Source organism: Pelodiscus sinensis, chromosome Z (genome assembly GCF_052426305.1).
Source record: "Pelodiscus sinensis isolate ZL-2025 chromosome Z, ASM5242630v1, whole genome shotgun sequence".
Taxonomy (NCBI): domain Eukaryota; kingdom Metazoa; phylum Chordata; order Testudines; family Trionychidae; genus Pelodiscus; species Pelodiscus sinensis.
Window position 1 is genome coordinate 30656800 of NC_143085.1, and position 14613 is coordinate 30671412.

Sequence of the window (14613 nt, forward strand, 5' to 3'; positions counted from 1 at the left end):
TTGAGGTTTTGAGGGCAGATTTTTTCCCCCACTCTGCATGGACTAATTTTAATTTTAGGTCTCACTCCTTACAGAACAGTTCCTCCAAAGAAAACCTCCCCAACACACCCTCCCCATTTCCAATTCTAAACTTATATCAGCTCAATGGAAAAAGAATAATTAGATTTGCATTAAGGAGAAATTAAAATAAAGTTATTTGCATGGAAAAGTCCTTTTTCTGTATTGCTTGGCCATGTGAATTCATCCAGTTTTATATCTGCACTGTTTACTTCATCTCCATGGGTGTGGGACTGTAAATTAACTATAATTCACTAGCTCTTCTCAGATTCCCCTGTCACGTCTCTCCAACTCACTTTGTAGTTTGGTGTGAATTCAACCATGATACAATTTTTGGATCAGACTAAAATCAGAGAAGCAGCAAACACATAGGAGGACTGACACAAAATGTTTTTAAGCAGCAGTTACCCACAGTACAGGGGAAGGCTTATTTTTTTGTTCTATAGCAATCCTAGAAGTCACAGACTGGATTATGACTAGTACAAAGTAGAAACAGATCAGCACAGCCCAGATTGAGAAATACTGTACAAATGCCCAAGAACTATAAAGTTAAAATATTGTTTTCTTGTATCTGGCTCTGCACTTGCTTCTATTCTCAGGCATCGAACATCCTTCCTTATCTGAGTTGCAGAGCCACTACTCTTTCCTTCAAATCCCACCACAAGACCTACTTTTGCAGAGCCACCAATTAATGAACAAGGATGGGGAGCAGATAGAGAAGGTGATACTTATTGTAGCAATTTATATAAAACCAGTAGATTTATATCTCTAAAGTGTGTATATATTCTTCTTACTCCTAACCCTTTCATTACTGCACATTTTCTCAGAGTGTAATGATTTGGGGCAGGGTATTTATCTTCCTGCATATTTGTAAATTGACTAGAAGCAGTGTGTTTGATCTTAAGTGCGGCTGCTATGGATCACTGCAATACAAATAATTTTTAACAGAATGACTAGTTGAGAGACAGAAAATTGAGCTGTTGACAACTGTGACCATTAAACAAACTGTAAGATACTGTCCTGGGTAATGAGGGAAGTTATTCTTGTTTTGCCCTGGTCATGTTCAGCTTGGGTAAACAATCTGCCTGACTAAGGACAGTGGTATGTCCTCTTCTCCTCCACAAACAAGAGACCATGATCAGGCCCACAGACAGATCATATTTTAACCACACATATTTTGCACATGAATGAAACAGTCATTTAATAGTTACAACAGGTAACCAGAAGTCAGGACTCTTAAGGTCTATGTCTGCTATGAACTTTCTGCACAACTCAGAGCAAAGCAGTTCACCTCTCTGTCTCAGTTTGCGCCTCCATAAAACTACGATAGTACTATTTATCATGTCCCATTGTAAAGCTTGATATCATACCAAGTCTGTGAAGCATACTCTCTACCATTCCAGTTGTACATAACATGCTCCAATGCCACATAAGGAGCAAATGCCCAGTTCCTTAGGCTATATCTAGACCAGTGTTTCTTAAATTATGTTCTGCGGCACAGTGTGCCACGATGCAGTCGGAGGTGTACCACGGAGAACAACAGAATTCAAAATGGCCGCCCTTAAAAAGGGACAGGTGACCTTTTTATTCCTCAATAACTTTCCCTGACCCGCACGCACACACTTTTTAAATTTTTTGCTCAACAAAAAAATCCTTGGTGTTCCTCATAAAAAAAATTATTGTTTAGTGTTCCTCGATCTTAAAAAGTTTAAGAAACGCTTGTCTAGACAGCAGTACTATTTCGGGATACCAAAAGTATCCCAAAAAAGGTATTTTTCATTTTTAAACGAGCCTGTTATTATTTTGAAATAATGGGCATGCTATTCTGACATCCCTGTAATTTTCATTCCACAAAGGTTAAGGGACTTGTTGGAATAGCACATTATTTTGAAATTTGGCACTGTGTAGACAGTACCATATTTCGACATAAGTTATTTCAAAATTACCTCGAAATGAGCTACACAATTAGCATAGCAGAAACTGCATAGCTGATTTCAAGATAAGGGTACAATGTAGAAGCACCCTAATGTCTTCACCAGTTATGGTATATAGACTTCCTTTATGACAGACATGACTGAATGCAGTATGTCCTACTTATGAAAGGGTAAAATGTAAGATTTGAGGGTATGTCTACACTACAGCGCTAATTCGAACTAACTTAGTTCGAATTAGTTAATTCGAACTAAGCTAATTCGAATTAGCGCATCTAGACTTAAAAACTAGTTCGAATTAGCAAAAGCGCTAATTCGAACTAACTTAGTTCGAATTAGTTAATTCGAACTAAGCTAATTCGAATTAGCGCATCTAGACTTAAAAACTAGTTCGAATAGCGCGTCTACACCGACTGGACACTGGGGAGCACTTAAGGGTGACTGAAACCGGTTCCGGCAGGGCATCAGGTCAGTAGTTGCTTTGTGTGGCTACTGTCTGAGGCTATCTAAGGCTAGTGCTTAAAGGGACCCCCCTGGACAGCCGGTTCTCAGCTTTTCCGCTTGCTTGCCTAACTCGCTGAGGGACTGCAAAGCGTTTTTCTCTGTACCTGTCTGTGTCGGTGCTTCCCTTCGGGGACGCCGCCGGTGGCAACATGGAGCCAGAGCTTACCCTGCACTTTCTGGTGCAGTTTCTGGACTTGCTGCTGCAAGCCTGCCAGCAATGGCTAGAGGCTGCCTGGCACCACCCGGTGCACGTCAGCCCCCTGCCTCTCCGCCTGGCCACCCTGGGGGCCATGGACCAGCTGCGGCGGCGCCCCGGCACCGGCGTGCCCCACCACATCTGGCATCTCGACACCAGCAGCGACTGGTGAGACCACATCGTCCTGGAGCGCTGGGGAGACCGACAGTGGACCCAGAACTTCAGGATGAAGAGGGACACCTTCCTAGAGCTCTGCGAGTGGCTCGCCCCTGCCCTGCGCAGAAGGGACACTCGCATGAGGCCCGCCATCCCCCTCCAGAAGCGTGTGGCCATCGCCGTCTGGAAGCTCTCCACGCTGGACAGCTACCAATCTGTCAGGAACCAGTTCGGCGTGGGGAGATCCACTGTCGGAGCAGTGCTCATGCAGGTATGGCACTCGCCGGCCACTCGGCCGGGGACGAGGGGGGCTGCAAGGAGGGGATGGACCGCCCCAGGGAAAACGGGGGGATGCGGGGGAGGAGACGAAAGTGCCCCGCACTAGAGGGGCCGGTCTCTCCCGGCTGTACTACACGCCGCCTGGGGGGGTTGCTTCCGGGAGTGGGGAGTGGGGCACTGCCAGGGCACGAACACTCCCAGCCACCCAGGCGCCCCAATGATTCGCGCTTTGCTGTGTCTCTCCACAGGTGGTCAAGGCCATCAACCAGGTGCTGCTCCACAGGGTGGTCCACCTTGCCAACCCGGACACCGTGATCCACGGGTTCGGCGCCCTCGGCTTCCCCAACTGCAGGGGGGGGCCAATCGACGGGACGCACATCCCCATCCATGCCCCGGAACACCAGGCCTCCCAGTACATGAATCGAAAGGGGTACTTCTCCGTCCTCCTGCAGGCCGTGTGTGACCACCGGGGACAGTTCACGGACATTAATGTGGGCTGGTCCGGCAAGGCACAAGACGCACGGGTGTACCGGAACTCCTCCGTGTGCCAGAGGCTGCAGGCCGGGACCTTCTTCCCCGACCACCACATCAGGGTCGGGGACGTGGACATGCCCGTGTGCCTGGTGGGGGATGCCGCCTACCCCCTACAGCCCTGGCTCATGAAGCCCTACATGGGGCACCTCAACCCCTCCTGCCAGGCCTTCAATGCGAGGCTGACCAGGGCCCGCATCATGATAGAGGGGGCCTTCGGGAGACTGAAAGCCCGATTTAGATGCCTCCTCACCCATCTCGACCTCGCAGAGCACAACATCCCTCCCGTGGTGGCAGCATGTTGTGTGCTGCACAATTTGTGCAAGAGACAAGGGGAAGCTTTCCTGCCAGCCTGGATGGCTGAGGCTGACTGCATGGCTGGCCACTACACTCAGCCCTGCACCGCCGCCGTCCGGGAAGCCCAGCGGGGGGCTGTCCGGATCCGGGAAGCCCTGCAGGAGAGCTTCCAGGTGGAGGAGGAGGACTGAACTCTCCCTGCATGCCCCACTGGGGCCTTCTTCCACCCTCCCCCCCTTCCCCTTTCCACTCTCTAACCCCCCTTCCTAATGTCAAATAAAGACACCTGTTTTGGCAAAAAAAATCTCCTTTTATTTTACATAACTGGGGTGGGAGGAAGGAGGAGTGAGGATGGGAGAGGGGAGGGGGAAACCTGGGAGGAGGGAGCTGGAAGGGGATGGAAGGGGAGGAAGGGAAGGGAAAGCTCAGGGTTGGGGGTCGGGCTGGCTCTCCCGTCTCGCAGCACTGCGGGTGCAGGGGCGTCGGGGGGGGTAACGAGTGTGGAGGGTGGGGCAAGAGGGACGTGGGGTGCGGAGGAAGTGGGAGGGGGAGCAGGGGCAGCAGAGTTGGGCGGAGAAGCCAGAGCTGGGGCAGCCGCAGGAGCTGGAGCAGGAGGAGGCAGGAACCGGTCAACCAGGGTCTGGAGGTTGCCTCTGAGGGCACAGCCCTGCTCCTCCAGAGCCTCCAAACTCCGCTAGCGCAGCCGAAGGTCCTCCCGGACCCAATGCTCCTGGGTGCGGAGCAGCTGCTCCAGGAACCGGAGGTGCCGCCGCTGGTAGTCCTCCTGGTTCCTGGCACGCCTGCTGGCCCGGGCACGGGTGGCTGTTGCAGGCAGGGTGGTGCGCCCTGCAGTCCCAGGTGCTGCGGCTGTGGTGAAACAAGAGCAGCGGTCAATTCTCCCTGGGGACAAGGTGGGTGAAACCCAGCCCCCCTCTGCAAGGCCAGAGCCCCTGCATAACACCCAGCTTCTGCTCCATGGTAGGCAAGGCCCAGGCGCACGGGCCCTGGGCTCCTTTTCCCCCCACCCTCCATACACATAAGGGGAGCATGATGGTACTCACATGTGGCGCCCTCCCCGGCCTCGGACGACACAGGTGATGTGGTCTGTGGGGTTCCTCGGGGGTCCTGGGTCCTGGGCAGACTCCCGGCAGGCTCCTGGCTCTCGGTGTCCTCCGGCTTTTCCTCCTCGGTGTCAGGGACGGGTCCCTCTGCCCCGGGGTCAATCACCACCCGGGGGGTATGGACGGCGCGAGCCCCCAGGATGTGGTCCAGGGCCTGAAAGTGGGGGCAGGCCTCCGGACTGGCCCCTGGCTGGCAGGCCCAGGAGTAGGACTGCCGCAGGTCCTTGATTTTACATTGGACCTGCTCCCGGCTCCACTGGTGGCCTCTGACGACCAGCCTGGCAGCCATGCGGCTGTACACGACCGCGTTCCTGTGCCTAGTGCTGAGATCGTGGACATTGGAGGCTTCCCCCCAAACCTCGATGAGGTCCACGATCTCCGCACCTGACCAAGCGGGCGCCCGCCTCTTGTGGCCCTGGGCAGGCTCCTGGGAGCCGCCAGCCTAGTCCCAGGAAGAGGGGGAGAGCTGGGTGGCATTGGGTGGCTGGCTCATGTTGTGGCAGGTGCAGGGTCTGCTGGCTGGGTGCTGGCAGGCTTGCAACTGGCACAAACTGTGTAGCCAGCCCGTGGCCCTTTAAGGGTTCCGGGGACGGCAGGGGGGCAGAAGAGTTTCCCTGGTGTTGGCCAGAGTGGCCACCAGGGCAAGCTGGGAAGGGCTAGCCTCCCACTAGTTCGAATTAAGTGGCTACACAGCCCTTAATTCGAACTAGTTAATTCGAACTAGGCGTTAGTCCTCGTAGAATGAGGTTTACCTAGTTCGAATTAAGCGCTCCGCTAGTTCAAATTAAGTTCCAACTAGCGGATCACTAGTGTAGCGCCTATCAAAGTTAATTCGAACTAACGTCTGTTAGTTCGAATTAACTTTGTAGTGTAGACATACCCTCATTCTTCACTTGCAGGGCCAGAGTTCCATTTAAAAGGCCCTTTCTATTTTGAATGTCAAGGATGCTACAGTTGAATATTACAGTTTCTCCCGTTATCTCTGTCAGTAAACCAAAATATAAACTCACAGTTGAGGCACAAGTCATTGGCTCAACTTCTATTTATTGGCATTTCAAATACCAAATCAGAAGCAAAAACTGGATACAGTCATTGCTGTCTCTTCACTTACTCCCAAAAAGCAAGCAAAGGAATGTGAGCATAGGCATTTCGTTTTCTTTTTACCCCATGTCTCTGAGATGAAATGCTTCAGCAAAAATGGCAAGTTTTGATAGACTCAACACAAAAATCACAGATGAAATAGATCTATTTGATGCCACCTAGTTCATCATCCCCTGAGACTCTGGAGCAGGGCTATTCAACACATGGCCCATGGGTGGGAGCCAAAACAAAAAAGTAGTCAATATAATGGTCTTCTGTTAATATGTGTTTTAGTAGTTAAATTCCTGGATTGTCATTGCTCCTTAAAAGTGCTGTCATATGGGTGGAAATCAAGTAAATATTGCATTTTATTAATATCAGCAGAACTGACTTAAATGGGGCCTGCGTGTTGTGTAGTCTTGCCCTTAATCTTTGTATTCACTCCTGTTAGTGTGAAAAGGCTATTTGCATATATTTGCATATATATTTGCATGTATACCAACCACACTTAAGTTGCAGCCCTTGGCATGTGCTGTGAGTATCATTGTGGGCCCCAGGGCTTCTAAAGTTGAATAGCCCTGAGGATTGTTAACAACAGTTTCTAGTGCTTTGTCCTGTCTACTTTTTAATATTGCATCTAGCTGCACAGATTTAATTTAAGAGGGCATTAAACACTTTTATATGTTTATGAATGGTTCCCCTGGTGTGCAAAGACAAAAGCAACGAAGTTTTTCACATTTCATTAAGAGAACAAAATAACTAAATTAAATAAAACATAACATCTTGTATCCTCTAAACAGCAAGTTTCAAGAGAATCAGGCAAATGTTAACATTCTTCTTGAAACTGTAAGGTACTTAATGACAGGATAACACTAACATCCTGCCCTTCAAAATTAACATTCAGGTCCACATTATATAATGAAGCCATAAGGTTCTATTAGTTATTAAAAGCAGAATTTTTCCTCTTAAGTATTGTCCGATGCTCCTAAGTAGGCCAATTGTTTTTCTTCCTCTCTCTATTTGCATTCTCTTGGCTCACAGCCACATCGCAGATCAGACAAATTTCAATTACTGAAATTAATTCATTGCATTGGTGTTTAAAGAATATCTGGGATTTCATTCATTTGGAGTTAGTAGTCAAATATGTTCAGTTACAGCCATTGTTATAATTCTCTAATTTAAAGTGGTCATTCTTTTAAAGTAAAATTGTAGTAATTATATATACATACACAGACACACTCCGGCTACGTCTCCATTGGCAAGTAGGTGCTTTTGCGCAAAAACTTGCTGCCTGTCTACACTGGCAGGGAGTTCTTGCGCAAGAACACTGACGTTCTAATGTACGAAATCAGTGCTTCTTGCACAAGAACTGTGACGCTCCTGCTCAGGAATAAGTGTTCTTGCGCAAGAGGCCAGTGTAGACAGGCAACATGAATTACTTGCGCAAGAAAGCCCGATGGTTAAAATGGCCATCGGAGCTTTCTTGCGCAAGAGAGTGTCTACACTGGCACGGATTCTTTTGTGCAAAAGCACATCTCTTGCGCAAAAGCACATGACAGTGTAGACGCTCTCTTGCGCAAATACTCTAACGCAAAAACTCTTGCGTTAAAGGTATTTGCACAAAATCTTGCCAATGCAGATGTAGCCTCCATGTCTCTAGATAAATATTAAATCTGTAAAATTTGAGACAATACTTATGTTTTGTAATAACACATTTCTAAAGCCCAAAAACAATAGCAATATTTCCATAATGCTTTTTAAAGATTCCACTGAACACCGCTGTTTTTAAAAAAATACTGAAATATAAATATTGCAACATTATATATCAGAAGTGACACTGGCTATAAATAAGAGAGACACTAGTTTCACTAACAGTCATAAGGGAGAATACAAAGAACAAACAAGCAGCAAAAAATAGTGAAAAGTCAACTGGAATTTTAAAATTCTCTTAATATTTTAGGCAGGGATTTTTAAAGTGATTTAAGAGTTAAGACACTCAAATCCATTAATTTCACTGGGATTGAAGCACCTGACTCTCCTAGATCCAACCATAGAAGTTATTATTCAGGAAGGCAAAGAAAGGTCTTTATCTACTATATATTTGAGAATATGTCTGTTAGATCAATAACTCCTCCTAAAAACTAGGATCACCAAATTCAGTATGCACTTCCTCTTATCATAACTTTAAAGCATAGTATGGGTTTGATTGTGCTAGGAAAATGGGATGTGCCTAAAATGGGATTGCTTCTCAGAAAACCATACAGAAAAAAGACAGTATCACCAGCCAAGTAAAAGTGGATGATTAGAGGATCCCTCCTTCTCCTCTCCACCCCATCCAGGATTGCCCCAGACCTCAGTCTCCACCTCCCAGGAGCATTTTAGGGAGGGTGGAAGGGATGAAGTTCCCTCTCTCCTCTCTCTGATTCATAGGGGAACATTGCTGGCTGTTCCCTTTGTCAAGGAGCACGGGAAAGTGCACAATTTGCTGCATTCCTCATTCTGACACAGGAGGCAGATGAACCTGGACCTGAGCAAGTCAGGGGACATGTTTCCCTCTTCTGGCTGTGCCTACTGTAGCTGCATTGGCTATGAAGAGGTGCTTTTCACCTGACCCCAAGCTGCTGCAGTGAAACAGGACTGGGGTAGCCTCTCTCCTCAGGGAAGCCTGAGTACGAATCTCACACCCCCTAGAGTTAAGGACCCGAGCAACACCCAGTAAATCTTCCAATCTTTCTCTCTATATAAAAAGAAGTTTCCTGTTGGACAAACAGATGTCATCAGTGTCCTCATGCCACCGCCACTGCCCACTCCCACCTGCTTGCTATGGCTAGTCTCAGCACTGTCCTCTCTAACCATGGGCTGCTCTAGCTCCTGCTTAATGCCCAGTGGGACTGTGCCACTGGGGGGGACAGGAGTGCTGCTGCTGGGGCTGAATCTCATCCACCATCCAAACCCAAACTCCCATCCGCCAGGCTGCACCAGGTCCCCTCCACCATTCAAGCCCAACCCCCACCCCCTCCAGCCCAGACCGAGTCTCCTCTGCCATCTGACCCTGACTCCGCCCCAGGCTGCCTGCATCCCCTCTGCCACCTGAATCCAACCTTCCATACCCCTGGGCCACTCCAATCCCCCACACTCCGCCCGAGGTCCCCTCTGCCATCCGAGCCCAAACTCCCACCCCTTCCAGGCCACACTAGGTCTCCTCTGTCATCGAAACCTAACCCCTCCACCCCTTCCGCATCACACCAGGTCCCCTCTGCCATCCGAGCCTTGCTCCCCAAGTTCCCTCCCCGCCATCCAAGCCTTGCCCCTCCAAGTCCCTGCCACCATCCAAGTCCAATCCCCCACCCCCTGGGCTGCCCCACATCCCTTCCACCATCCAAGCCCGACCCCCCAAACTCCCCTGGGATGCACTGGGTCTCCCTCCTTATTCAAGTGACTCCCCACCCCTCGCAGGTCACTTCGTGTCCCCTCCACCATCTGAGTCTGACCATCCACCGCCTCAGGACACCCCACATCTCTGCAATCCAAGCCCAATCTCCCCTCCAGCCCCCTCCTCCCTGCCACTGAGACTCTGCACCCTTAGCCCACTCCTGCCCCCTCCCCCTGGCCAGACACCTACACCCAGAGAGAGGGGGGTTGGTGAGCATAGTGAGCAGGGAGGGCATTTTTAGAAACATAAAAATTTTAAAATCAATTTAATTTTCAAAAGTAGTTAAGTCACTCAGGAACCAAAATCCCATTAAGGCTCATTGTGATTTGTTTTATGTACTCTGAAAAATGTTACCTAGTGTCTTTTCATAATATTATTAGACAAAGAGACATCCTGAGAAATGAACAAAACAAATGATAGGTGAATCAATTCTTAAGTGAGGCTTACATACTACAGTGATGAGCGTTATAGAAATGTAAAGATAAAATACAAAATAAAATGTTTCTCTCCATTGACCTCAACCCAAATTCTAGCTGTACAGAGAGATACTATTATAGTATTTCTCACTCATATAACCATCTTTTATCCTGAAGGCTTCCCCGGCATTTCACTAGCTTTGTATACACAATATTACTGAAAAGCAATCCCCTCTAAATTCACAAAAGTAGGAGATTTTTGCAAAGGACATGGGGACACGCCAACTCTAAGAAATTCCATGGGTCTTTAATTCTCACACAGAGCAGACAGGAACTCAGTTTTTTAAGATCTCATATAAAAATACATCATACACTACTAAGCCAAAAACCTTGGATAAATGAGCTGAAATAGTATTCAGTTTAAAGCTCACTCAACTACATCTTAGAACTTTTTGAGGTTACTCATACACATTTTAGAAATCAGCCAAAATCAATGGAGTTGTACCCGTTTCCACCAGGATTGAATGTGGACCAGTGTGCACTCCGTGCATCATCAGCAATCCCTGGAGGTCGAAGATGATCTTTTTTACAGGCTGTATTTGTATGGGTCCTTTGGTGACTGAGGAGTTTGATCCTTGGGCCATAGTCTCATTGGCAGATGTTGCAGTAAGTGTTGGGAGATAAAGTTGAGCCACAATTAATGCATGACAGTTGTTTTTCCTTTCTTTTCTGGAGATTTTCTGGGACCAGGGCAAAACAGTTTTCTACCACAGGGGACACTCTCTGACAAATGTTCACCAGTTATCCCTATCCTGGGCTGTTGTCTCCCAGGGTGTGGTGGGACAATGCCACATTGCTTGATGTTTATCTTGAGGATGTCTTTAAAGCATTTCTTTTGGCCTTTTTTGCTTTTTTCCTTTGGAAAGCTGGTCATATAGCAGTTATTTTGGTAACTGTAGATCAGCCATGTACACAAATGCTGGCTCCACCTCAGACAGTGCTGAAAAATCAGGGCCGCAACATTGAAGATGCTGGCCTCTGTGAGGACAATAACGTTAGTGCAAAAGCCTCCCACTTTATGTTGAGGAACTTCCAAAAAATTGCTTGAGCTGGCGTACCAGGTTTTTCAAGTGTTTTCTATTGGTCATCTAAGTCTCACAGCCACAGAGGAGAGTTGGGATTGCCACTGCTTTAAAAACGAAACAAAGTCTAGCATGTGTTCCGATGTTGTGATTGTTGAACACCATGGCAAGGCAGGAACAAAAGATTCTGTGCTGAATCTCCAAATCCAAGCCTGCGCTCTGTGAGAGATGGCTCCCAAGGTACACAAAACAATCTACATTTTCCAGCTCTTCTTTGTAAATTTAGATTTTCCTTGCAGCGTTTGATGATTGACCAGGAACTGGCTGGTGGAGAATTTTGTTTTGCTGGTGTTCAGAGTTAGTCGTAGGCTTTTATATGGTTCAGAGAAGTACTTGAGGGTTCTTTCTAGATCCTCCTTGAAAAATGCGATAGCACAAGCATTTACATACTGGAGTTTGATTACAGTTGCTGATATTTCTTTAGTTCTGACATGGAGACAAGAAAGGTTGAAGAAGTTGCCATCAGTCTGATATTGAAAGCACATGTCCTGTGGTAAACAATCTTGGGCTAATATATTCATAGCTGTTAAGAAAATGGAGGGTACCAGTACCCTCTATACTTCACAGGATAGAGACAATCATTTGGTCATGAAGGAAATTTACAATGGTGATAAATGTGCTTGGACAGCCAAACTTTGAAATGATTTCCCACAGAGCCTTATGTTGACAAAATCAAAAACTTTGGTCAGAATGACGAAGACCCTGAACAGCTCCTGGTGATGTTCCTGACGTTTTCCTTTAATCTGCCTGGCTGTGAAAATCATGTTGGTGGTGCCTTGATGGTTCAAACCCTCACTGGGACTCTGGAAGTACTTCCTGTGAAAAGGGCGGCAGGCAATTCAGTAAGATTCTTGCAAGTATCTTTCCAATAATAGAGAGGAAAGCAATACCTTATTAGTTGACATATCAACTCTGTCTCCCTTTTAGAAAACGATGATGATGACAGCATTGCATAAATCAGCAAGAATTTCTTTGGTGTGTCAGATTTTAAGGAGCAGCAAAGGAAACTTTTTGTCGGTGTTTCTCCCCACCCATCACACACTACTTTCAGTACTTCAGATAGTAAGCTATCAGGACCTGGTGCTTTATTGTTCTTCACTTGTTGAATTGCTCTGCAGACCTCCTCCATTATCTGAGTTGGAAAGAGGTTCCCAGGCTACGTGCTAAGGGATGGAGTTGATAGTGTATAGAAGCTTTTAGCAGTATTCCAGTGCTCCTTGATGCATTCGTTATCTTTAAGAAGGGTACTATCAACCTCAGAGAACTTCCAAACACTACTCAGCAAAAATGTTACCATATGCATACCTTTCAAGACAAGTGTCAAAAAAAAATTGGGAAGCTCTAAAACAGGACCATCCATGAGGTTTGCAAGGAATCCACCTGCCTAGCTACCCACCACCTTCCAGGGCTGATTTGGCATCAACAACATTGAGATTACAGCCCTTTTGGATCAGAACAGAAAAGCTTTCTGTGACTGGCAAAACCAACCACTATCGAGTCAGAAGCAGAGCCCTTTCCATCAGCTCAAAGCTGAAGTTCAAAGAAGGATGCAAGAAATCAAAAACAAATGGTAGAAGAAAAAAAATCCAAATATTCACTGACAGATATGATATATGGATTTTTTGTGCGATATAGATCTGGTATGGACTAAGATCCTATGGCCTTGCAAGGCACTCAACTAAGAGTGGTGGATGCTGAATGTCATAAAAACTAGGATAGATCTTTAAGTTGTAGACATGTAGATTTCCCAAACATTTTTAGATGGAATCTTTTAAAATCAAGTTTCCACCTGTGATATCAAAGAATCAAACAATAAGAGACAAAGTTCTTGACCAAATTATAGGTTAGACTTTGGATTTGTAGAAAGAGTTTGTTCAAATATAATACATTTGTTACATAATTTTCCAAGTTGGACTTGGTTTGCAGACAGAGATCACTACACCCAGTGGTGAAAAATGTCATGTTTCTCACATCAGAAATCAGTTATTCTCATATTGACTATTATTTTTATTCTCTTTCCATTGATTTACAAAATGGAATCATTTGTAAGCATCCTCCTGCTTTGTTGTTCATTCTCATGCTAATGTGCTAGCCAATATAAACAGGAATCTCTGCCCACTAATATTTCCAGAAACACCAATCTTGGGGGAAGAGAACTTGCCATGCTTACATTGTTTTTCCTATGGAACACTCTGTAACACAGTGGTCCCCAACCTTTAGAGGCTCCCGGGCGCCCGGGGGGTGGGGCCACTCAGGCGCCAGGCGTCCGGGGGTTGGGGCAGCACATCCTATGGCACGCCAGGGGCGGGGATGCCCTTGCACCCGGCGCCGGCATGTGCCCCAGGGCCGGGGCTGGGGCCGCCCGAGCGCCGCGCACCAGGCGCCGGTGCGTGTTGCACGCCTGGGGCCGGCATCTCCAGTGCGCCGCGCGCCGGGGGCGGGGCCGGCCCAGGTTGTTGGCGGGTGCACACAAATGCCCCGGCGGGCGCCACCGCATTGGGGACCACTGATGTAACACATCACTACGCTTCTTACAGAACTTCTACATGTAATCACCAGTTTCAGACAGAATATTTGCAGATCAGAAGCTCTGCACCTCGGAGCCCAGTTATGAACAGTCATACCAAGACTGTAGAAACGGAACAAAGATGGCCTTTCTCCAAACAATCTATGTTCAAGTCTACACTGGGATCTACTACACTGCACACACACACACATACACACACACACACACACACACACATGATCTACTACACTGCACACACACACACACACACACACACACACACACACACACACAGTGTAAACTTCAGTGCTGTAAAGCATCAGTATGAACCTGGCTGCCAGCACAGTTAGCTACTCTCTTTGCAGAGGTGGTTTATATTGAGCACTGGAAGAGCTCTCTCTTCCAGCACTCCAACCAGGGTCAGACTTTCAGATTAAGTATTGCCACTGTTGTGCTTTAAACTGTTAAGTGCAGACAGAGCCTAAGTAACATGAGATTAAGAAAAGCTCATTCATTCTCTTATATCATTTCATATTTCCTATTTTAATCTAATAATTCACAGACCATGTGGATGTGCTCCAATAAAGCCTTCAAAATACTACTTCCTATTCCACTTACACAGTGCCTTCTATACAAAGAAGCTCTTAAAGCCCTTTATATATCTTAATTGACACAATGAAGTGACACTCGGCCGTAAAGTTTTATTAAACTGATTTAAAATGTGTCTTATGGCACTGCCTCAATACAAATAGATAGTAATGAACAATAATTGATGTTTCAGAACATGAACCATCCCAGTGAGGTATTATAGCTATCAAACCCATATACTCATCACTGAAATACAAATTTGGGAAAAACAACGGTTCAGCAGAACAAAATGTCAGTATGTAACTATTTAGGACAGGAAGTGAATCACAGAATCATGGAATCATAGAGCTGGAAGAGACCTCAGGAGGTAATCAAG

At 46.9% G+C, this 14613-nt stretch overlaps 1 protein-coding gene across 6 annotated transcripts in view; it reads right to left on the reverse strand.

The window, feature by feature from the left end:
• The window catches only part of KDM2B (lysine demethylase 2B), a 218450-nt gene that overhangs the window by 179595 nt on the left and 24242 nt on the right, over window positions 1–14613 (reverse strand). The window contains exon 3 of one of the 6 annotated variants that reach the window (XM_075898619.2): window positions 10507–11959. The exons of the other annotated variants lie outside the window; for them this stretch is intronic. Coding sequence (XP_075754734.2) covers window positions 10507–10645 — 139 coding nt within the window. The 5' untranslated portion in view covers window positions 10646–11959. The remainder of the gene's footprint in view (window positions 1–10506; window positions 11960–14613) is intronic. 6 annotated transcript variants of the gene reach the window in all.